The sequence below is a fragment of the Argiope bruennichi genome, chromosome X2, assembly GCF_947563725.1.
Source record: "Argiope bruennichi chromosome X2, qqArgBrue1.1, whole genome shotgun sequence".
Classification (NCBI taxonomy): domain Eukaryota; kingdom Metazoa; phylum Arthropoda; class Arachnida; order Araneae; family Araneidae; genus Argiope; species Argiope bruennichi.
This window is the reverse complement of record NC_079163.1, coordinates 13580920-13606934: the sequence shown is the minus strand read 5'-3', so window position 1 is coordinate 13606934 and position 26015 is coordinate 13580920. Positions and strand designations below refer to the sequence as shown.

At 25.4% G+C, this 26015-nt stretch overlaps 1 protein-coding gene across 1 annotated transcript in view; it reads right to left on the bottom strand.

The window, feature by feature from the left end:
- Positions 1–23995, bottom strand: part of LOC129960267 (gamma-aminobutyric acid receptor subunit beta-like) — a 397888-nt gene extending 373893 nt beyond the window's left edge. Inside the window, exons 1-2 of the mRNA XM_056073555.1 lie at positions 23682–23995; positions 10527–10609 (exon numbers count right to left, since the gene is read on the bottom strand). Coding sequence (XP_055929530.1) covers positions 10527–10609; positions 23682–23788 — 190 coding nt within the window. The 5' untranslated portion in view covers positions 23789–23995. The remainder of the gene's footprint in view (positions 1–10526; positions 10610–23681) is intronic.
- Positions 23996–26015: the final 2020 nt, after the last annotated feature.

Sequence of the window (26015 nt, the reverse complement as noted above, 5' to 3'; positions counted from 1 at the left end):
CAGCCATAGGAATTCACAAAGTGTCTAATTTCATTCAAGTTGCATAAGTATGTATTCACGTTGTGAGAGTGATATAACTGTTGGAAAGGGATATATACCTTCTGTTAGCTTTCTTTCCTACCATCTCCTAAGGTCCTTTCTCGATTTTCTCGAATGAAACCGCACACACGTTCAATTATTCTACAATTTGCATTAGAACGATCTATGTACACAATTAATTTTATTACTATCTGTCTATTATTTCTAGAGATAATTCATCAAAATTGTGAATTCTCTTAATTTTCAACACTGATCTATTTTGATTAGGATAATCAAAATACATTTTTCTTCTTATCTAAAACTGAATTAATTGCTTATTAGTAAATTGGGCATATATTCCAAAGTCATTTTGCTTTACATTTTATTTGTGCTCTTGCTAAATGTACTAGATAAAATAAATTGCACAAGGGTTACTGCAATATTTCTATGATTAGATGTCGAAATCTTTCTTAAAAACTGTTATCGAAATTTGATATGAATTCAATTATTGTTCTTCTAAAGATTCTGATAAAAATTTCCTGAAGAAAGGAAAACAGAAATTGCTACAATCTCGTTTAATAAGAAATGCACTTTATTAAATTGAGAATTTAAGATTGAGAGACTGAGATTTCATATATCTTGAACTTAACGTTAAATAAAATGTTATTTTGCCTTTTTTTGCTCTACAGTAATAATATTTTTTGATAGTTAAAGATGAAAGCACTCAAGAAGCTTTTGAGCAAATATATATATATATATATTTGCTCAAAAGTTATCATATATATATATATATATATATATATATATATATATATATATATATATATATATATATATATATATATATAAAGAAAGTGTAAGAAAATGAAATTATTCATTCAATTTGAGTTACATTTTATATAATTTTCTATTTCTTATTTGAGAATCGAAAAACGATTATCCTTTAATTCATTTGAGAGCTTACTTTATTGAAGAAATATTTCTCTTTCGAATAAATTATTAGATCTCCCACTTCTTAAATTATCGATAACAAGTGAAGTTGAAATTATTTTCTCTTTTTGACCTGTATTAGATTGCAGATCATAATTGAAATAGGTGTGCGACTTTATTGATGTCAGAGATCATATAAAATTGCATCACCCAAATTGATAGAATTATCGCCCTTCTCCATTATTTCCATTAGGAAGTTATTTCAAAGTAATATTTTTCATTAAAGTCAGGCTGAAACAATCTTACATTTATTAAGAATAATTAAATTGCATTTTGTACTGTGACACGTCGAAGCCAATAAGTATAGTGAAATTGAAAATGGGATTTTGCTCATCCTGTTTCATTTGTTCGATTAACTCCAAGCAGTTACAATGATTGGATTTCTTAAAAATTTTCCTTAATTTCTACTTTTAAAATAGCAAATTTACTTGAATGTAGCAATTATCTTTCAAAGAAATCCATTATAATCTATTTCGACGTTGCATGAAGGTTTCGAGTTCAGATTACTGAATTTACCTTGAAAAAGAAAATACTGTTATTCTAAATTGAAATAGGAACTGAATTTTAAAAGCAGCTTAAAATATCAGTGCATTCGTGTGTCAATGGAAATCTCACCAGCTGGAAAGACGATGCACACAAGATGAGACATGTTTCAGAATGCACTGGGAGAGAATGAGCAAATTAGGATATTAAGAAAACTTCGGAGGAGATTGGGATAGGCATTGAAATTTGATAATAATCAGTGAATTTTGTAACAAACCATTTTAGTTTAACTTTATCAATTAAGAAATTCTAAAAATTTGTCATAATTAAAACTTAATTAGCTCACTAATAATATTTTGCACACATGTTGGAACTGTAAAAGGGATACCAGTTTGCAACATTTAAATACTTAAAATAAACAAATATATTTTTGTTTGAAATTCCCAACAACAATTTATAATGGAATGTAGCGAAAGAAATGTAAGACAAATTCACGAGAAACAGACAATAAAATTGCGGAAATCTCTACATTTATAAATTATTGCACACTACAACTGAATTAATTCATATATAAAATATAATGAAAAAAAATAGATAGATATTTATGAAAATTTTTAAGAAGAGTTCAATAAAATAGTTATTCCAAAATTACTTTCTTTGAATTTTATGCTGAATATATATACAGAAGTACATCGTGTTCATAAGCAAGATAGTCCCAAACTGATTTGACCTCTTCTAAGTTCAACTGTACAAAATCTGTTCAGCTAAATGTAATTAACATTTCTCTATAATACGGCATGTAATTTTGATTTATGAAATCAAAATTCGCCGGTAATGCAAAAAATGTAGTTATCTAATTCAATTATCCAAAATAATTTCCGAAAAAACTATTTCCACTACAGACTTTATTTCGACAGATTTGATACATGTAGTTCAAAGAGTTCACACTCTGAAAGAAGAACTGTAATTATCTGGAATAAGACATATATCAAAGATGAAGCACCACCTCCTGAGATTATGTTATACATCAAGAAATTCTGAGTCAAAGGTTTCCCCAGGAAGGCATTATAATGCATGCATTTCCTTGATGTCACCGGATCTCGATTCTTGTGATTTTTTTGGTTTTAAATCATGTGAAAGGCATAGTTTATGAGAGGGGTTTTGGTAATCTAGCACTTTGGGGGATCGTGCTAGTTCAGCAAACCCTTGCTGAAATGCTGAGTTCAGCAGTTCAGCTTGAAATTCAAACAAAGTAATTTTTGGAATATTTTAGAAGTCAGCATATTGAGTTACATTTAACAAGGATTCAAAAATAAAAATTGAAGTGAAAATTTTGATCTCCGTTATTCCTTATTCTATTTACTGATATCGCCAATTGCTTATATAGCAGCAACTGTTAGCTCAAAAAGTTGAAATTAAATTGTTTTTACGTTAATCAAAAGCCCACACAGACAAAATTCGATTTCAGGATTTTTTTTTTTTTCGTAATAGAGCTGCAGACACCAAATTTTATCTGATGACCAAGCTGTACGTCGCTCGAAAATTTAAAAGAAATATTAATGTGCGTACTTATTTGGTTTCTATTTCTGCACCGAAAAGATTGATTCAAGAATTGTAGTGACTCGTCATTTTCATAAAACAATAATAAAAAAAGCTTTAGGTTGGAAACGAAGAAACATGCTAGACATATGATTTTCACAATGCAATCAAAAAAGTCAATACTATATAATACTAAGAAAATGATAAAATTTTATAAATGATTAAAATTTGTATAAATATATGCAACTTTATTCTTCTTCATACGTTAACATATGTTATAAGAAAACATTACATATGTTTTCTTATTACATAGCATATGTTATAAGAAAACATTACATATATTTTCTTATTACATAGCATATGTTATAAGAAAACATTACACATGTTTTCTTATTACATAACATATGTTATAAAAACATTACATACGTTTCCTTATTACATAACATATGTTATAAGAAAACATTACATATGTTTTCTTATTACATAACATATGTTATAAGAAAACACTACGTATGTTTTCTTATTACATAATATATGTAATAAGAACACATCCCATGTGTTTTCTTATGACATAACATATGTTATAAGAAACATGAAACCTATTTATATGCACAGTATTATAATTCTGCCCATATATGTATAGTAAAATACAAAGGCATAAATAATGAACATGGGAAAATGCATCTTGAAACATATTAGATTTCTAAAATGGAAACATTTAATTGATTCGTCGATGCTCATTAAAATTTCAAATACCCTTCAAAATAAAGTATTTAAAGGTAACTAAATCCATATTCGTAATGAACGTAAAAGATAATTACTGTGCCGAAAATCAGAAATCATTAGACGCGTTCCTCTGCATGCATTTAGGTATTATATATCCTCCTACATGTTGTTAAATATAAACCAAAATCAGATATTTTTTGCATGTAACCAAAATAACCAAATTCGTCCTATTGAATAAAAAGTTTTCATCTTTAGCTGTTTATCATCATCGAGCATTAAATTTATTTTAAATACCTTCCATTTTAAATTTTAGTCGTATAATATTTTTATAGTGATAATTCTTAATTAAAATTCACAAACTCCTAATGACAGGAAAAGCAATTATAAAACCTTTAAAAATGGAATCACCGAATAAAAACAAAATATAATTCCTCATAATTGGATCTTCATTATATGAAAAATCGTATATCTACTTGCTTATGTTTTATGTTTCTCTGTTATCCAAAGATATAACCGTGTGCCACAAGTACTCATTAATTTTTATTCTTTCATTCTGACTCTGATTGGTTTTCTACCAGATCATATCATATTACTTCCCATTTCGGCACGATCTTGTACTAGGCTAAGTTAGCACTAACAATCTCCGGTTGTAAGAGCTTTTAGTCGTTCTGGTGTTTAGTCTGTGAACGTACGTACTTGAACTACGGTCATCTTATTGATCGCAGTAATTTCCTATTGGAGTCGGTGAGTGACCGTTCGAGTTATCACATTCTTCTACGAAGAGATCATATTTATACTAAGAAGACAATCAAACCAACGTTCATCGCTTTTCTGATTCTTTCTAAATTGAATATTTGCAATATATTGTGTGAAATATTATATAATGTAAGAATAAATTTCATATGTTAGAAGGAAAAAATAGAAGAAGGAATGTGATTCTCAAAAGTAAATAAGGTATCAAAATTGTGTTTTGAGGTCATTCGTTGCATAGTATTGTTTATTTGATACAAATAAGAGTGAGGAAAACGATTTGTACCAAAAGTTTCATAAAATAAATGCATATTCTTACATAAGGAGCAACATTTTGAAAAAAAAATTGAAATTCGTTTTCGGATTACGCAGGAAACTTTTTTTTTTATTTCATTTGAATTAATAGTTCCTTGAGTTTGTAAAGTGCAAAAATTAGATCGACTCTTTTTATCAGTACTATACATTTATCTTTCGTAATGGCGAGGAAGTCATAAACATATTACATAAATACAAAGGAGATAAAAAAAATAATATATCTATTTCAAAGAAAGTTGGTATATGTTTCCAAAATCTCATTAGCTAGGATAATGGGAACTATGTTTAAAAAATAATGTAAACAATTGTTTAAAATAGATTTCTAGAATTTTTATTCTCACATATGTTACATAAAGTAGAAGTCAATTGGTAATTATAATAAATGTGTTTTTACTAAAAGGATTAGTTCGTTGCTCTTATTTTACTCATATTCATGATATTTTGTTATTAATAATTTTGTTTGATGCTTAGATATCGAATATTTAAAATATGAACAGCTTTTATACAGGTTTTATTAATTAAAACCTTTAACATTTTTCTTTATGACTTTAAATTAATAAAAATAGCTCTCTCTTGAAATATTTGCTCTCGCAGCTTGATAGCTTTTAAAAATTCAATAATTAGAAATTCAAAAAATTTCAATTCTGATCATATTGTCAAAACAGCCTCATTCAAATCAATCACAGTTCATCTTTTAAACTCGATTTCGTAATAAATATCTTGTAGAAGACAATAATTTCGTGATAAATATCTTGTTAACAATAAGAAATTAAAATATGGCATCGAACAAAACGTTTAGAATAATAAAATTTATTATAGCAGGTGACATGATTAAATAAACACAGCTCGGAAAATGTATATGGTGCACGAAAAACGTTGTAAATTAGGATAAACTGCAAGAAAATTAGTTTTCGCTTTTCTTAATTATGAAGTCTGCAAATTGTATGATACATTTTTTTAAATATTCAAGTGCATGCTTATTTATTTATTTGGTAGACTTTCCATGTTACAATTGTATCAAAACAAATCCAATTATGCATGAAAACTGTAACATTACCTAATTAAATATTAATTAAATACACATCTGAGTTTTATAAGAAAAAAATTTAACGATTAAAATAGTAAAATAATATGTCTGCACATAAATAATTAAATATTAGTTGAATAAATTATGAATTGTTCCAATGTACATAAATAAGGAAAAGATAAAATTTACAAAGTTTCAGTAATTTTGAAATTTAGTAAAACAATATTAGCAATTTTTTTTATTTAATTCATCTAAAAGATTTTTAATCTAAGAAGAACTAACATTAATCTAGAAAGAAGTATATATTTTAATTTTATGCTTGTTATCTCAAGAAAATACCCAAGTTAAAAGCTAAAAATATAAAATTACAATTAATAAACAGTTACAGTTAATTAAAAAGATTGTAAATCCATCGTTATCCAAATATCTCAATGATATTTTAAAGATATGAAACAAGAAATTAAACAAAAGCATTCAAATATAATAAAATTTCAAGTAGAAATAAAAGTAAGGAAGAAACTAATAATATCACTTATTTATACTTTGAACCGGATTATTGCTTTTAAAAAACTAGTAAACAAGATCTACATTTTTAATATTTAGAATTGTTTTCACTTGATAAAGGAGCACATAAAAAATAATTCTGAATAAATTTTTCATCACGAAATCTAATTCTACAAAAATGTCGAAACAAAGTTAAACATTAAAAAGGATAAGAAGATATCCAATAAGAATAAATTCCAAGATAAAACAGCATTAATGTCTATACTAGATTAGATATGGAATCACTGGGCATCATAAACTTCAATAATTTAAACATGAAGCTTTATGCATATTTATTTATAAATTTTCTTTTTTTTATATTTTGCACAGTAAATGTATTAGTCCAATAGCATTTAATTAAAACGTCACCAAGTCAAATAATTACAAAAAATCAACCAATAATTACAAAAAGTAAATTTTCGTGTAAAAAGCGACGACGAAAATATTTTCATCATTTGACGAAATTGATTTCTGATTTTGCATCTATGTTGCCAAGCAGCCAAGAAAAACGTTAGAAAAGATCCACCAAACATTTTGTGCGGAAAAAGAAAAACTGATAATGTTCACAAAGAATTACACAAGTGCGTTGCGAACTGGTTTTTCTATGTCTCCATCGCGTCATTGTTTCCCCTAAGTGTAGCTGCCTCCAAAAGCGAGGAACTGGGCCGGATGATGAGAGAGATTTCTGGCCGAAGAAGATGCAGAGGCTCTCGCAGAGGAAATGGGAGAGCGGACGTTACGATGGAGAAAAGGCGAACTGACGAGAAGGGAGAATTTATCTTTTATTGTGAGTCGTGTCCGTGGATTAAACTAAGATACAATGATGGTGATGGATCCGGCTTTTTCTAAGCTTTAAGGTATTATCTGCTTCAATGTTACAGTTAGTAGATATAGGAAATATATTTTAAGCTTTATTTTGATAAAGATAGTGAAACGAGCATTTATAGACAGAAAGAACGTGATGCATCATTACTCATTTTATTGTTTGTTCTCAGTTATCGCTTTCATTTAATTTTTCTATAAAATCATTGTTAGAGAATTTAAGGTTGAAGAATGATCGTGAAATAGCCGTGACGTAAGATAATTTTGTTTGATTCGTTACATTTACCTTCAAACACAGTTTAAGGTTAAACTGAAGATGTAAAGATGCAAAATAGAGTGACATATTTATTTGTTGCTGTAAATATCATTTTTTATATTTACATTTAGAATACTAAAAAAATCAATTCAAAATAAATCAATTCTTTTAAGAGAATGGGTTCCTGGTTTGTTTAATAAAAGAAATAAATAAGAATATATGTTTCAAATTAAAATGGCATAATAAACAATAACAATAATTTCGTTCATTATACTAATCTGACATCTAAATACATACTAATTTAAAAAATAATGCTATAGACGAAATTATTATTAGAATTTTTCCTAAAGCGTCCTAAGGATTTTAAATCTTAATTCAAATATAATTTATTTTCAAATTTATGAAAATGGCATAAAAAATGGATTTATGAAATTACTATGCTGAATCAATATAATATTATCAATTTTCAACGCAGCATTATAAAGATAATTTAATCAATCAAATTCTAACGAATAATTATAAAAAAAATATTGAGTAAGTTGGAAAGAAATCCCAAAGTAAATTAAGGAATATATTGTTGAGTTGCAAGGATTATGTTCAACAATTTATTTAATCAATAGGCTTCTGCGCGTTTTATTTTAAAAATGCTTTTGCGTTTGCGTTGAAGAAAATGCAAAATAATACGCATTTTATAAAATTTTCCCCCAATATTATGCTATAAATGTGTAGTGAGAAATTCTAATAAAATCAGTGCAAATCAATGCAAATCAGTTTATATTGTAATACGGTTTAATAAATAATTGATAAAGAATAGTTTTTGCCGTAAATACAATTTTTTAATTGGAATCATACATTTCAGATAATAAATATTAATAGAGTGGATAAATATTTTTACTCTTGAATCTTTATTGTTCATTTGTGCACAGAAATAATTAAATAAAAACAGTTTTAAAAACATACTTTTACTGGTAAACAAAATTATAAAGATTATTTTCATTTTAATTGCTTTAAATTAGTTAAACTGTAATTTATAAAAGGAAATTCTTATAATTTTATGGATTTTAGAAATAAAATGACTAATAACTCAGTTTTCAAAATACTAAAGAAGCATATTGTTATCGGGAACATACAAATGAATAAACTTTTAACATATCATAAAGTGAATGTAAATTCGATTACAGTATTCCATCCTTGCCAACATGATATATACAAAGTTAAATAAAATACCTAAAAATTAATTTGTCCATACCCTTTAGCTTAACAAAAATTATTCTGGAAAAAGGCAGTCAATTTAGAATTTTAAGACCACTTTCTATACAGTAACATAAAAAATATAAATAAAAAATAAATAGTTCATAATATTTTCTATTAAAACTAAATAAACAAAGATTATTCTAACCAAACAGACTATGAGGCATGATGCTGAAGATCTAAAATGTGTCCGAGTTAATAGCGTTTTATGAAAATAATACAAAATCAACAAACTCAAAATTTTCGCCTCCACTAAGCAGCCCTTCCCTTTTAAAAGACATAACGTCTTTCAAAAGATTACGCTAAGTTATTGATCCTAAAAGGTGATTTTTCTAAGGCATTAAATAAGCTATAATTCATCAAATGATTAGACCCATATTTAATTTTCTTTATACATAATAAAGTAAATCTAGAAGCATTTGAAAACAAGTACTCCATGAAATTGAAAAAATTCATAATACGTTGAAGCATTCATTTCAACTTCACATGCGTTTGAAGAAAGAAACAGAAAGGCATCTGATTCAATATAGAAATAAATGAGCCATTTATTCCCCAGTGGTTGACAGTATCTCTAATTCAAAAGTTCGAAAAGTTATTGAGTTGAAGGTAATTTGAATTAGTGGGAGGATAGCTTGCAGTTTAATGATCATAAAAAATTATGATTGAAACGTATCGAAAATGTCTCTAAGGGAGACCGAAAGCAGCTAAATGTGCTTAGAATTTTGACGACTTCGCTTACATTTTAATTTCTAAAGGAATAATTCGAAATTATTAATTTTTGAAAATATAAACTTTCTAACTTAAAAAAGATGATTTAACGTATATGAATTAAAAATTAGTTGTATTTTTTAAATTCTTATCTATGAAATATTATTATTGGCGAGTTTATTGAATTCGGAATGATGAAAAAAATTATATTATATTTAAAGGCATATTATATTATCTCATAGATTAATAATATGACGTTTTTTCTTATCAATGAATTTTTATAAAGTCTGCTTATATAATTTATTAAAATAAAAGAAATCTTCTTGTGTATTTTATTTATATATGAACTACAGGGAAAAAACTTTTGAAGTATTAAAAAATTTAAATGTATTTTATTAGGAAAATGTCTAAGAAATCAGCGAATTCTCGAAATATTGTCGATGTTTTTTAGCTTTATTCTTAAATTTATGACCCCAATTCCTATCATAACTTATATACAATACTCTAATATAAAATCCATACACTTCTCAAAGAAAACAATAATTATATTTAAGTAAACCTTTATAACAACTTCCCTCCAATATTTTTGATACGTGAATTTTACGCTGCATGATTTAAGAATGTCAGGCAAAAAACTGACTATTTAAACTTTTATACCTTGTTTGCTTAGAGATACCATATAAGCGAATTTAGATTCAATTTTCAGTAAGATTTTCGACTGACAATATGCAAATGCGTTAAATTACGTGCAACGAATCAGACAAATATTTAAAATGGACCAGAACTATTTCATTTTATTCATTTTTGAATGAAGATTATTTTTATAAAAGGGATTGAAAGTAAAAAAGTGTTCTTTTTACATGTGAGTTTTGTTGATTTTTGATAGCTTTGGTAGATAATCTATTCAAGATATTCAATTGGATAATTCAACCAATGTTGCACACTTTTTAAGTTAAATATAAAATATTATTTTTTTAATATTAAAACCATTCATTGAAAAACTTCATAAAATATCACAAAAAATAAATAAATTATTTGTTTTTTAACACAGCTTCATAGGAATACTTTGGAGATTGAGATGAATGCCACATAACTTACCTCCATAATTCGGTCGAACTCGTTTGTCATAGCCTTTGTCAAAGAAGCTGTTTAAAATTTCGGTGATGTTTATCTTTTCTGATCTGAAAAAAAAAAATAAACGAATTAAAATCAGTCAATTAACGTACTAATGTAAAAAAAAAAATTAAAAATCGGTATAATTTCATAATAAATCCTTGAAGTACATTTTATTAATAAATTATTTTATAGAAATAAATCTTGAATACTTCATTTTACAGAGACTGATATTTAAATAATTAAATATTTAAAAATTAAAATTGGAACAAAAGTATCCATGCTCCTTTTAGATTTTGTTTAACATAACATGGACTCTACGGTAATGGAGTCAATATAATACATTACTTTATAGTTGCGCAATGCAAATTGTTATACCAATATTTGTTTTAAAGCAAGAAAGAGTTATACTAAATCGTTCAGCCTTTAAAAATAAAAAAAAAACATAATTAAAATGGAATTAACTTGATATGAGACTGAAAAATAGGTGCTTAAAACTATATAGCACTATATTAATGTGAAACGGAAACATTCCATCTTAAATCGTGTTGTTTATAAAGCCACGAGAATTCTGACATATTTTTGCTTTATTCAGATAAGTAGCTTCTAGTATGTATTTAGAAATTTACGCAATAAATACTAATGTTACAATCCAGTTTTAATAGTCTTTTATTACAAAATAATAGCACCTTCAAATTCCTTAAAGAAATTGGTTCGCGTTTAAGTTAAAATTCATATTAAACACTCTAGAAAAAATATATTCATAAAACTTTATTAAATTTGATTTCAATATTTTTTTATTTCCTTCAACACCCAAATTCAAAAGTTTCGTTTTAATCTTTAATTAAAGATCATACTTATATAAATTCAGAAGGTGTTGTAGATTTATCTGAGCTAGCAAATATACGACAGAAAAATGAAACTTTAAAATCTGCCAAACTGAGTTACTATGTATTTCACACTATTAATGATTCTAGAAAAAATTATTTTTATAAATGGATCTTTTGTTAAATTTTTCAAAAAATTATTTGAAATGCACTATTTGTTATTCTTAAAACTAAACGAAAAATATGATCTTTTTTCTGTTTCTTCTTAAATTTTGTGGATCCACCTATAAATTTGTCATCAACAGTTAGTTAGACATAATCATTTCATACATTCGTAGGAACATTTTTGTGATTTATCTATAACTCCTATTTTTATTCTATTTAGAAAAAATATTAATTTAAAAATGTTTTTGCCTTCTAATACATTTTTTTTAATATTATATTCAAAATTTCTGGCTTATATGTGAACTGCATACCAAAAATGGTATAAAAGTTGATTTATGTTGGACCTGAAAAGTAAAAGTTTGTAAGTAAAGTCAGTGTTTTTTTAAATAAAACTCAAGGCAGGATTCAGAATTTGGGTGAATCGTAAAAATATTCTTTGTTTTTAAATAACGTTAGCAATATTTGTAATACATTAAAAGTAACACTTTAATCATTTTAGCTGCTAGAAAATTCTTGAAAAAAGCAAACAGGAACATAAACTGAGCATATTAACGACGCAAATTTAAACTTTTCCCTTATTTTTTAAAAAAAATCTTCAGCTACTCGTAACTTCCTTATGAAACGATTTCAGACACATTAAACGATTCACATTATAACCAACATTAAACGCAGTAAAGGGAATTTTTCGGAACAAATTGATGCTCCTAACTTCCTACAAACAGAAACTCTAAACAATATTTTCGAGATAAAACACATTAACACAATTTTTCAACGATGGCTTTGTGAAATGTAGCTTTTGCTTCGAAGCGTTATGAGGCAGACTATCATTTATTAGAATATCGATTTAATGAAACAATCGATCATGTATGGTAAGACATCTCACCAATGCTTTTCATTGCAATGTAGACAGCATTTGATGATTGGTAGGTTGTGATTTCACTTTTCTTTCGATTATCCTTTCTCCTTATCTTTAATACCTGATGATAGATTTGAATTATATGAAACTGAATTTCTTTAACATATTATAGGCTATTTTACTTCAAATTTCAACATTATTGCTTATCCTTTCTCCTTATCTTTAATACCTGATGATAGATTTGAATTATATGAAACTGAATTTCTTTAACATATTATAGGCTATTTTACTTCAAATTTCAACATTATTGCTATTAACTTATATTTTTGTAATTTATCAAGAGTTTTTAATTTAATCTTCTTTTTGAAGCGATGTAGTTACATGTACATATTAGAAATTTATAATATTTGCCTTCTTATAAATGCTAGTAAGAGAAACTTCTTTATATAAATACTAAAAGATAGTAAAATGAAAGTTAGATTACCTTCTACTAAGCTTTATACTAAAATTAAATAAATCACATTGTTCAGTTTGCAAAAAAAGTTTTCGAAAAAATTTTGGATTTCGCGCATTTTCTGTTTCAAAGAAAATATTTCTTTAAATATTAGTATTATTTTAAAACTCATCTTTTTTATTATTTTTAATATGTTTGGTTCATAAATAGCTATCAGAAAAAAATAGTTACAAATATTTTTTAAATATATTTGTAATTAGTTTTTCTGCAATATGTTCAGATATCAAAACTGTTTATTTTATTTCCGCGCAACTTGACTGCGATCCTCAAATACCTTCAATGTATGACTTTCCCAATAACAACTATTTTTAAATTAAGAATATAATGATCATAATTTAGGCAAAAATATAAACTTTAATATAATGTTTTGCTAATATGCATATATTTAACTTTTTGTAAACCTTTTAGAAAAGCAGAAATTATTCAAGTTAACAAACATTCAAATTAAATATCAGAAATTCAAACACGAAATATTTTTTAAGTATTTTAATTTAAACTAATCTATGCAATACATGAAGTTTAAATTCCCGGAATAAAGAAAAAATGCGATCTAAAACAAACCAAAACTAATGAAAACTCTTGCTTAAAATTCTGAGACGCACAAAATAATAATGTATCATAAATCACTAAAATTATTAGAAATGAATTGTAATTATTTTGACTCATAGAAAATTTATCTTATGTTTTTTGATTCCATGCGCTTAGAAAGTTTTTATTTTTTCCTTTTGAATCGGTCATTTGCTTGAAATGAATTGTATCAAAAAGTGAAAATATTTGATTGTGAAAAGGATTTCTGAAACACAGAATATCCATTTCAAAATCAATAGTAATTTGTTTCTTTTAATATAAAAAAATATAATATGAAAGAAATTCTTTAAAATTTAATTCAATAAAAGCAACACATATTTTTCAAAACATGCTAATATTAAACTTCTTCTTTACTGAAGAAATTTTGAATTCGCTAGATGTTAAAATAAATAAAGTTGCATTTGACATGGAATTTCAAACATGGAATATAAGATATGGATTATAAAAGTATAAGAAGTAACATTTGACATGGAATTTCAAATCTATAAAATACCCTGGTTTCATTAAAGCATGCTGTTTGTAAAATGACTCTTCATCAGCGAAAATATTTTCAATCATATGTAATAAAAATATTAAAAGTAAATGCTTGAAAAGAAATTTGACAAATAAAAGCTATCACAAAAATTACGTCTCCTAAGTTGCTACAACTACAACCCATCGTCAGGGGTTATTAAAGCTGCGAATTCTTGTCTGACTCATGGCCCCTCCCACATCTATTCACGCAAAGAAACGAGAAAGTCACGCACAGAACGTATCGATTCAAATTCTTATAAAAATAATAAACTGTCTGAAATGCTATAGGCAGTTTTCGTCATTTCTCTTTAAGAGTGAGAAGTATTAAATTTTTCTATGATTTCTTCTGCGTTTGATGGTTCTTATCCACTTTTTATATTTATCTAAAGATAAGAAATTGACTTCAAATAGAAAATCGGTATGACTCCGATTTATTCTTTTCAGCTTCAGCCTAATAATTTCAATTTGGGAAATAGTTATATTTAAATATATCACAATTTTTATGGAACTGAATTGAAAATGACATATAGATAAAAGTGAAGAAAAATGGTATATCCGTCAATTAGTAATAGAATGTACAAAATCCATATTGCAGTCATTTATTAATGAGAATAACATCCCATACCTTCTTATATTTGAGCAGATATTTAATAAAAATTTTTATTCAGGGAACTTTTGCACTACTTTAACATAACACTAAATACTGCAAACTTCACTAAGATTGACCTGAAGATATTCCCACTTTGTCCGTCAAAAATGATATAAAAATAATTAGACCTTCATGTATATTTATTTCATTAAACGTTTAACTTAGGTTTATTTATGCAAGATTATGAATGCATTCATTCTAATGTAAAATTTAAATTTTCATGAGCTTGGAAATTACTAATAAATAAACGAAGTTTATAAATATTTATTAATATTTATTTATTGATGAAAAGGAATGTATTTACAGAGGAGTAAGAAAATAACAGCATTAAGCTTGAATGGATATAAGAAAACTAATAACTATTATCAAAATATTTAATTTATTTTTGAATGTTATAACACTCTAAATAAGTTTGTGTAAAGACATAAGCAAAATACACCATAAATATCTATACATTTATTTTCGTCCTATTATTCTTATTATATTATGCAACACATAAATGCAAAGTAGATGGGAAATATTTTTCGTAGATGAAAATGAAAATCGTTTAACAATTTTTCAAAGAAAAGATAATCTCTTGCTTTGAATAAAATTATTTTCTACTTTTATGTACTTGTTTGTTATTTTTGAATCAATCAACTAAAAAAGATGTTTATCCACATTTGAATTCAATTTCAAGTAAACAGTAAATTTGCATATGTATTTGGTTAAGAAAAATCTTAAAATCATCAACTGATTGAAAAGAGAAGAAATCACTTAAGTTAGTATTATGAAATAAAAAAGATTAAGGGTTTTTTTTCAAAGTATATTATTCTTTCTTTCCGTATGAGTGCTCGATAAAATCTAGAAAATTGTTCTCCATTTAGCAGTCATAAGTATTACATAAATATCTATATTACGAATAATAGCATTTTACAGTTGGATGAAATCTTTAGTTTCATTGGACAGTAAATTCATAACTAAAAACAGTATTATACATGAATGGCCTTATTAAGTTATAGGTGAATGCTCCATTATTTATAATATAAGTATTCCATTATTTATAATATAAGTATTCCATTATTTATAAATAAGTATAATATAAGTATTATATACAAGTTCAAAGTGCAATTATAGGTATTTTTAAATATTACAACATATATAATTCATTCAAAACTTGTAATTAAATTCTCACATCACTATTAATAAAAGTACTTGTAAGAAAGATTGTTCTGAATGATATGAATATCAGTAATAATAATTTTATTAAAAAGCTGACTTTCAACAGCAGATACGAAATAACTAATTGCTTTTAAATATAATAACTGTCGATGCTTAATTGAAATACCACAAAATACTGGTTACTTTACAATGTATAATGGTTTTTTTTGTGTGTTTGTGTGTGTGTGTGTGTGTGTGTGTGTGTGTGTGTGTGTGTGTGTGTGTGTGTGTGTGTGTGTGTGTGTGTGTGTGTGTGTGTGTGTGCACATAATGTAGGAATTAGGTGTACAAAACTTTTTATAAATGTTTATATCAAATTAGTTTCTACTCTTCGTTGTATTGAAAATTTAAAAGTTTCAAATTAGTTTCCTTTATTTAATGTTCTTCTTGTTAAAATAATATTTTTTTTATTATATAATCATTGAAATTGATCAGCTGTCAAAGAATTATAACAAATGACAGAAGAAAATGTTTGCTACTTCGTAAATACTTATAATTAGCATCGATATTTTTATATTAATTTCTATTACTATAACACGGAACGTTGTAAATAGTTTTTACATTTTCATGATTTTATCTTTACCATTCGTAATATTTTATAATGATTTTACTTAACTTTTTCGTAACTTAAATAATTCAGAAGTACAGGAAGTATTTTGTGTATATTGTGTATATATGTATTGTGTATAATGTACTTATTTGTGTATATTGTAATTCAAATTAAATTACGTTATATTTTCATTGGCATTTACATATAACATTTGTAAAATGAATTCAATGGCATCTGCTAATTTTTCAATTCTCGCGCTATGTATATTTTACAATGTCTTGTAATAAAGTTTAATTCAACAACAAATTTATTCATATTGAATAATATATTTAAAATAAATTAATTGTTTATAGAATTTATAAATGTAAAGACGAATTAATTTAGTTCACTTATTACAGAACATTCAGAAGAATTTCAAGAATAAAATATTTTTGTTGATAATATTTTAAGGTACTCAGAAAGTTTCCTGGAGAATGATTTGATTGTAGAATTCCAAATAGCGCGATCGCGTGATCCACTGCTATTGAAATTAATAGCTATTTCGAAAATTGCTTCATCGCATTTTTTTTCAATCGACTGTAAGCTCAATTTGGCCATTTGGGAGACATTTTCCTTTAGCCTGAATGTCTGTAAAGTGCATGATAAATAAGCAATTCAGTAAATAATCTTGTTTCTCTAACGGTATGGAATATTTCATTTAGGTAGCATTTAGTTCACAAATTTGATTTCGAGTTAGTTTCTCTGAATTCAATAAAGAGTAAGTTGAAACTTTTTAATTTTGTGTGTAAACCGATACATTACACATGAAAGCACGATCAGGCAGCAAGCTGTTTTTGTAATTTGTAATAAATTCTGTTTTTGATTACAAATATTGCGACTAGAAATTTCCTTTTTTTTGTTAGGAGATAAAAAAAAAATTTTAAAGGAGATTGTAGTTATCATTTACATAAAACTATTAGGCTTATTTAAAATATTTTTTCAGTTGTATATATTATTGCTATAATAAATATTCATTATCTTCACACACGAGTTTAAAAGAATTTCTTTCACAGAATTCCACAAATCATAGATTCATACCTGGCTGCGTTACAGTAATAATGATAATCCATTGTAAATTGCAACTGAAGTATTGGAGATATTTCGAACCATATATATATATATATATATATATATATATATATATATATATATATATATATATATATATATTTAATTTTATTGCTTAAAATAAGGCACTGATACTAACAATTATTTATGGAATGGCCCAAAGAGTTTTAAAATCAATTAACAGGTTTGAAAATCAACTAACAGCCAAAGAGAAAAAGATTTAAATTAAATGAACAGGATATTAAATCTAAATAATTATTATTAATGGAAAGAGAAAGTAAGGATTATTAATATTTATCAATTAAATATTGTTATTCTTTCAGAAATCCTATACATAAGAAAAGCACCTGTACAAATCATTGTTGAAGACATTTCAAATTTGTATAATCTCCGGTACAGTGAAACACGATTTGTCTTACTAAAACTAAGAAAACATCATATCTTGCTAAATTAACATTTTATTTTAAATCAAATATATGTTATTTAATGACTTAAATTCGTATAATTCTTGTATTTATAATAATTATAGTATTTATTTTATCCAAAAATATAGAAAAAATAGTAAACTATTTTGGAATAATTAATTTTTAAAATATTTTATTTCAAATATTAACTATTTAAGGTATTGCTGTTAGTTTATTATATTTATGCAAAAAACATACACAATTCTCGAGGTGCTGGTTATAAATTTAGGATAGTTTATAATTATTTTTATCGCAATAAAGTTAAAAAAAATAAGAAAATAATCAAGAACATTGGTTAAAATTTCCTTAGGAACTTAAGTACTTAATAACTACTCATGCAACTTCGCAGAAATTAAAACTATACGTTTAAACAGTTTTATTGCGATATTTCTTTCAGTTTTCAAGTCTAGAGTATCCGAATTAAAAGAAAAGAAATTGCCACTTTTAAGTTTCTGCTGGAAAACATTATAAACGTAAACTCATAATAAAAGGAGGTTTCTCACTTCCTTGAGCATGTAAACGATTGCAATAAGCTGCCTAACATTCAACAAGCGGAAAGTGAGCATGAAGCTTAGGGAGTGACACAAGCTAAAACATGCAGATCGATCCATTCGAAATTTGTTAAAATTAAACCTTGAAAAAATTTTGCAAATCATTAAATATTTTATTTAGGGTGTAAAAAATAGAAAAATATGCAATTTTTTTTTAAAAAAGATAAATTTAGTAAATATTATATACACAATTCCTCAATGTTTTTTTAAATGTATTGCATGAAACAAATAACATGCTTCCAACGTTTGAATTTTAAAAAAATAATTTAAAGATAACGAGAAAAAGAAGAAGAAATAATTATTAAATAACATCAACATACATTCAGAAAATTATTTCCTATTAAAACATTTCAACGTATAATTTGAAGAAACAGCGAAAAAACTATTTTTTAAAAGTTTAAATTGATTTTTTTCATTTTATATTTTTAACACAATTCTCATTATTTTTGATGAAGAGAATACATCATTTGTTAGCAAACTATTGCTTATTTACAATTTAAAATAATAAATTTATTCAATTAGTTTAGATTGTTAATAATTAACTCAATATCTTCGCTTTAAATACTAATATTTTTTTAAGTAATTATTAAATAGCTCCATTATGTAAAATTTTATATAGTTAATTTATGATCAAAATGATTTCATAAAATTGATTACTAATTATTGTGTTTAAATCAACATTTTATTCTTCAAAAAACGTTTATGTCATAAACTATTAATTTTTATTTTATTGCTAACATTATTTAATCAATCTAAAATAGATGTAATTAAGATTTTGCAAAGAATACTCTTTTAAAGAAGACGATAATTTAATTGAAAATATCAATGTAATTTATATTGAATACTTCAATTAATCATTCTAATAGGAGAAGAATCTGATATATATATTCCTTTTCTAAATATCGGCCAGAAAAATATTTTGAATTACAATTCCATTACCCTTAGAAATTAGATTAATTAACATTAGTTAATTATTAATGGCATTGAAACATTGAATTGTCAAAATAGTAACAACCAAGATTTGTTAAAGAAAATTTTCTTTTAAAGATTACGCTATAATTCGAAAGTTTAGATTCAATGTAATCATTATATTATATTAAATACTTCAATAAATCATTGAGATAAGAAAAGAATTTAATGAGAGTAATTTAACTAGTGTAGATTAATATTTTGAAATACGATTCTGTTATTCCTAGAAATCAGGTTAAAATACCTATGCAAAATAAAATACTGCAGTATTGGATGGCTAATAATGTATGTTTATCCGAATATGTTAACATAATAAGGATTCTTAAATACAATGCGGTTAATATCTAGAAAGAATATTTAAAGGATGAAGAATTCGCACTGATAAAATCCTCTTATTGAAAAAGTTGCAACAGAAACCGTGAGAAATTTGATATAACATATTTTTAAAACATCTTAAAAACAGTTCAATAAGAACATATTTTATTTTGAATATTATGTTAGTATCTAATGTCACAATTTTTTATTGATTATATTATTAAGTTATGCTTTCGGATATTTTTATAATGACGAACTAAAAATTTAATTGTCTTCAAAATGCAACTTTTCCATTAGTACAAAATTATTATTATTATTTCCTTTAATACAATGTTTTAATAAGAAATATTCAAGCGAATTAAAGCTTTTGAATTATTTTATATTAGAAATTTAATTCATGTTCTAATGAAATAACAAAATTTGCACATTTTTTAAACAATGTTGTTTTTAAAGGTTATAATTGCAATGAAAATAAAGCTTTCACAGGCTCCTGCAATTTTTACCTTAAAAAATGAAAAAGGTTTTGTTAACAATTAAATAGTTTTGAATAATTCAAATAAATTATGGAAGTGATTTATTTACTTTAATTAGCATAATTTAGCATTCAAAGTGAAAACTTGTTTTCAATATATTTCCTAATTTTCAAAAGAGTATCCACTTTTAAAGTAATCTGAAAATTCTTAGCAAATCATATTGCGATAGCTTAACTGCTTAACAACTGCTGTTACACGCTAGAACAGTAAAAAAAAATGTATAAGTTATAAAAAAAAAATTAGCATCCAATCATTAACTGTTTAACAACGGGTTATATTTATACACGAAAATAGTAAAAGAAGTTTATAAGTAATATATATATATATATATATATATATATATATATATATATATATATATATATATATATATATATATATATATATATATATATATATATATATATATATATATATATATATATATATATATATATATATATATATATATATATATATATATATATATATATATATATATATATATATATATAAGCATTGAATCATTATTGACATTTCTTATGCAAAAAATTGTTTTTTACATAACAATGTAGCTAATTATAACAGTTTTTATGGAATTTAAATTAATACAAAGTACGATTTATATGTTAAATCTTGGCGAAATGATAGAATATTGCATTGTTTTAATAGTATTGTATGTAGCAAGCAAGTAGAAATATGGAAGATAATATAAATATGTACATTATTTTTTCCTATTTTCTATTTAATATTATTCAAGAAAATTTTCCTATTCAATGACTGCAATTTCTTACCGATTAAGTAAATTTTATTATTTAATCAAATAAAGCATTAATCCATCTCATTTAGAAAAAAATAGGTGTATTTTCTCTTCTAACTTTCTCAATTTCAACGATAATTTATTAGAAATGTAATTTTTCACAAATGACTTTGATTCATATAATCAAAAAATATTACGCTCAAGAATTGCCCCTTTTAGTTTTAATTAATCAGATGCATAGAATAAGAATTTTACATAAGAGATATGCATTGACTTCTTCTAGCATGAATATTTTTGAACAAATTTCGAAGCACTTAAGATACCAGGGTAACCTAATATGCCATTCTAAAATTTAATTTATCTAAAAATTTAATTTTATTAATTAAAAGAAGAGTGAGAAAACTTAAACAAATACGTTTTTAATTTATTTTTGTTTGTTTTTTCTATTGAAAAAATTAGAAAATAAATCCCGAACAGTATGTTTTTGTAATTAAAACGCATGTGACATTCTTTTTTTCTTATAAAGAACACATGCAACAAACTTTCATTAATTTACATATTCTAGAAATTGATCTCACAATAAAATGCACTTCATAACAAATATTTACAAAATTAAAAAAATATGTGGAGTATTGCTAGAACAAGTTATTTGTTAAGAAACTTATCCTTGAAATCAATAAAGAATAATTCGTAGACTCTTGATAAAATAATTCTAAAAAATGATAAAATGTCATATTTTTCTTTAAAAAATTTAGCTAAAAATTAAACCTCTTTCATGCATCATATTTTTAAATTTCAAATATATATATATATATTAAATATACTACTATTTAAATAAAATTAATTATATTTTTATGCTGTAGTCAAAAACTCCAAACTAATTTTTCTATTTGTTTTTGCAACAGTAAAAAGAAATAAGTTAATTAATTAAAATAATGTAACGATGCAATAAAATAGCAGAGATTTTAGATTTTGTGCAGATAACAGAAAAGAATGTTGCACAGCTGTTAGAGATTTCAGAGACTGCGCAACTCAAATCATATTTTAATCAAAATAAACCTTCTTCTATCATATTAATCTTGCCGGAATAGAATTAATATCTCACAACAGAGTTCGCTTATGAACAAAGATATTCTTCTAACCGCATTGTTAACAGCATGTTAATCATGAATAAATAATTTTTTTATGAAATTTATATTTCAATCCTATGCATTTTAATTCTGAATTTATAAAAAGCTCAATTTATTAAATGGTCAGTGTTTAAACAAAGATAATTCATACTAACTTTTTTAACCCGTGCTTTTTGTTTTAATTCAAATAGCAATCAAATGTTTTATATGAATCTTCAAAGATCATTTTACTCAGTTATGGATATATGTTGATATTGTGATATAGAAATGAAAAGTCTTAATTGCTTTTTAAAACAGTTTTGGAGGAGGAAAACATTCAAAAGAATTACTTAAGTAAACTTCTGTATATAACCGTTAATTTATTTTGCAACCATGTATAATAATTAAGAGGTTTCTATTTTGCGTATGTTACTAATCTAAAGTAGCATAATTATTATGGATTCTTAAGAGAAACGTTCCTTTTTCTAAAATACAAAAAGAAAAACCCATATAAAAAAACTCTTGTTTTTTCAGAGTTCATAAAATATTTAATGCCCACATTAATTTCGAGAATATGCAAAATAACAAAAATATTCTCATAACGAAATTTTATTTATGACAGTTTCTTAAAATTAAAATTTTCATTAAATAATAAACAAAACTAGGACTTTCAAAACCATTTAGGAAATAACTCCAGCTAAATATTTTTTTAAGTTTAGTTATGAATGTAACCTTAAAGTAATAAGAAGGAATGATTGATTTGAATATCAAATTTTTCGATAAATCAATTAATGATAATTTAACTATATTGCACAATTTTTACAGCATATTTTTAAATATGCATTTTTTTAAAATATTCTACTTTACATATATTAACCAAAAAATACACAAATTCCTTTTAAAATTATTTTTTTTAGTTTATATTCGATTAGGTGTTTTCTTCATTTATAAATTAATTTCAAAATGAAAGAAAAAAGAATTTGAATTATTTTAATGTTGACTTGAATTTGTTCCATAGCTAATTTAATATTTATTTTGTAATGAAAAAAAAATACCGCAGCGCTTTATAAGCAACTAAATTTTCCTGAATTCAACAAGTGATTTTTCAATAAAAACAAATAAAAAACAATATGCTATGACGATATTTTTACTGTTTTAAAATACATAGGTAATTATCACATAGAAAATGTTTTATTAGTACATCTTTATAAATTAAAAAAAAAACTGTCAATATTACATAATATTCAATTTCTTTGAGAAGGAAATTTTTTTATCAAAATATTCTACTACATTTTTTTCATTAATTTCAATGAATTTGCGCCTTAAAAAAATCAGCGCGCATTGCTCATATGTTGTCGGAAATGGGCAATAGCAGAAAAGACAGAAAAAATTGATGAGTATGTCCTATATTACTTAATTTTTTTTTTTTGCGAATGCTAGGTGAATCAATGACCTTTTACAGAAAGTAATAATTCGGTTAGTAAAACTTACCCAGATGGGCCGGTCGGTGCCGCTGGTCCCGGAGCCACCGTCAGAAGGACGGGCACGAGACACAGCCAAACTCTAAACATCGCCGAAGCGACTGCTTCCACCCACATCACCTTTGACCTCCTACCGCATGCCCCTAGCTGTGTGAATTCGACCCAAAAAAATTTTTTGAACCGCTCAAAGTTCGGCCAGCGTCAACCAGCCAAGAGCGCTCGCAAATCAAACCGAAACGCCTGCAACAGCTACTTTCCTGCACGTCGCAAATTCCACACTGAGAAAGCCTCCACACATGCGATTGAACTTGCGATAAGGAATAGGGCGACCGTACGCGGCGGGGGTTTAACCAACACTGGATGCCAAGGGTTGCCGATCGTCTAGTAACTTGGGAGGTACACGGCTTTCCAAGATCGCCAAGCCTGTCGCCAATGAACTTTTACCTTGTAAAGTAAAAAAAGGGGAGTAACCGCCATATTTAATGTCAGTATTTTGATTTGCTCCTCAGCCAGACATTGGACGTATAACGAAAGAAAAAAAAAATATAACTAAATGTATTTGGCTTCGCGTACTATATCATTGCATTAAGAATCCATATTATAGTAGAAAAAGTTATTCTGGATGCTATTACGAGATTGTGCCAGGAAATGTACATTAAGTATCTGGAAATATTTCCTAATAAAATTTGATTTTTAAAATTATCCATAATATGTAAAAATTCTCATTAAAATAATATTTAGTAAATAATTTTCATGTAATTTAACAAATTTAAAGGCATCAGTTGAAGCACGCAGAACTCTCAAGAATCGTATTTTAAAAATGTCGTGATTAAAAATAAAATAATAATAATAATTGATTTAGATTGCGAGCCATACAAAGAATGTCAAAACAATTGGAATTATAGCAAGAATTTACCTGAAAATATGCAATTTCACCATTTTTTTTTTGAAAGTGTTTTAAAGCGATTTTTTAAAATGTATTTTTATTAGTATGCTTTAGATGTTTCTAATGCGAGTTGAAGCTAAAAGACAAAGAAATGTAAATACGAATGGGTAAAATTAGTTTTCTTTTTAACTATTTCATACCTTAAATTTAAATATTTGATAATTATTGAAAAAAAAAAAACTTCGTTGAAATTTGACACAAAATTCTCTGTGCTTTCATCATTACACGACAAAAAAAAAAAAAAATCTGAAAAGACAGAGCAGATAATTGGTACCTCAGGGCTGTTCAAAGAACAAAAGATGACAAAATTGTATTTTAAGCGAAGGAGAAAGAGTTTATCCAAAGAAATTCTCAGAAGTATTGGAAATTTTTAAATAGTAAATGTATAAGAAAAGAAACTCTTCCAATTTGGCTTTAAAATCGTTAGTATACGTAAGTGAAGAGTTGGGTTTTTTTTGGGGGGGGCAGACATAGTTAACTGGAAATCAACGCTTCGTACAGTTTCATCGTGATTAAAGAGTTCAATTATATAAGATATGTTTTAAATATTCTTTATTTGAACGGTAACAAGGGATTGGCTTAAACTGCAAACCAAAGCAGAAAGCAGAGAAAAGAGAACTATGAAAGTTTTTTGGAATTTTGGTTTTTGATTTTAGCGTGTTGAGTATTAGTGTGGTGAAATAAGAGTCGGCGTAATGGAGAAGTAAAGTTAAGGTGAAATCCAAATAATTAGAAAATAACTATTTTAAGAGCGGTGATTCATCGCGATAACTACGAATACGAATAAAGTTAATGAATACAAACATGCTTAAAAAATAACCTAAAAAAGATCAATAAAATAAATAACAATAAAGATATATAAATAAAAATATTATTCTATAAAATAGAGAATCATGCATATATAGAAAATCTGTTACAATTTCACTCAACCTTTGCTATTAAAACATGAAGTAATAAATTATAGTCTGCTCTTCAAATCAGTTACAATTCCTTAATAAAGTACAGTAATCAAAAAGTTATTCATTTGATGGATAATTAGTTTTATTTAAGGAATAAGGAATGTCTGGAAAAATAAAGCAATATTCAGATTAATAATTTCTATTACTATTTAATTAAGTTATTTAAAATTAAAAGTGATTAACATTGACAACTTTTAAACTTCTATTCCTAATGACTGAGTAGCATTTATTATACTAAATGCACTTCATTTAAATTTATGAAATTAACCATAAATTAAAAGTTGTCGGTAATAAAAATTGATTCTATTCAAAATTCTTGAGAGAACATTAACAGCAAAACTCTTGAGTGCACATTTTCTAAATATGGTGTTTTCATGTTCTCTCACATAGTTATTTTTATTGATAAAAGGTATTAGTAATAATAAGATAAAATTTTATA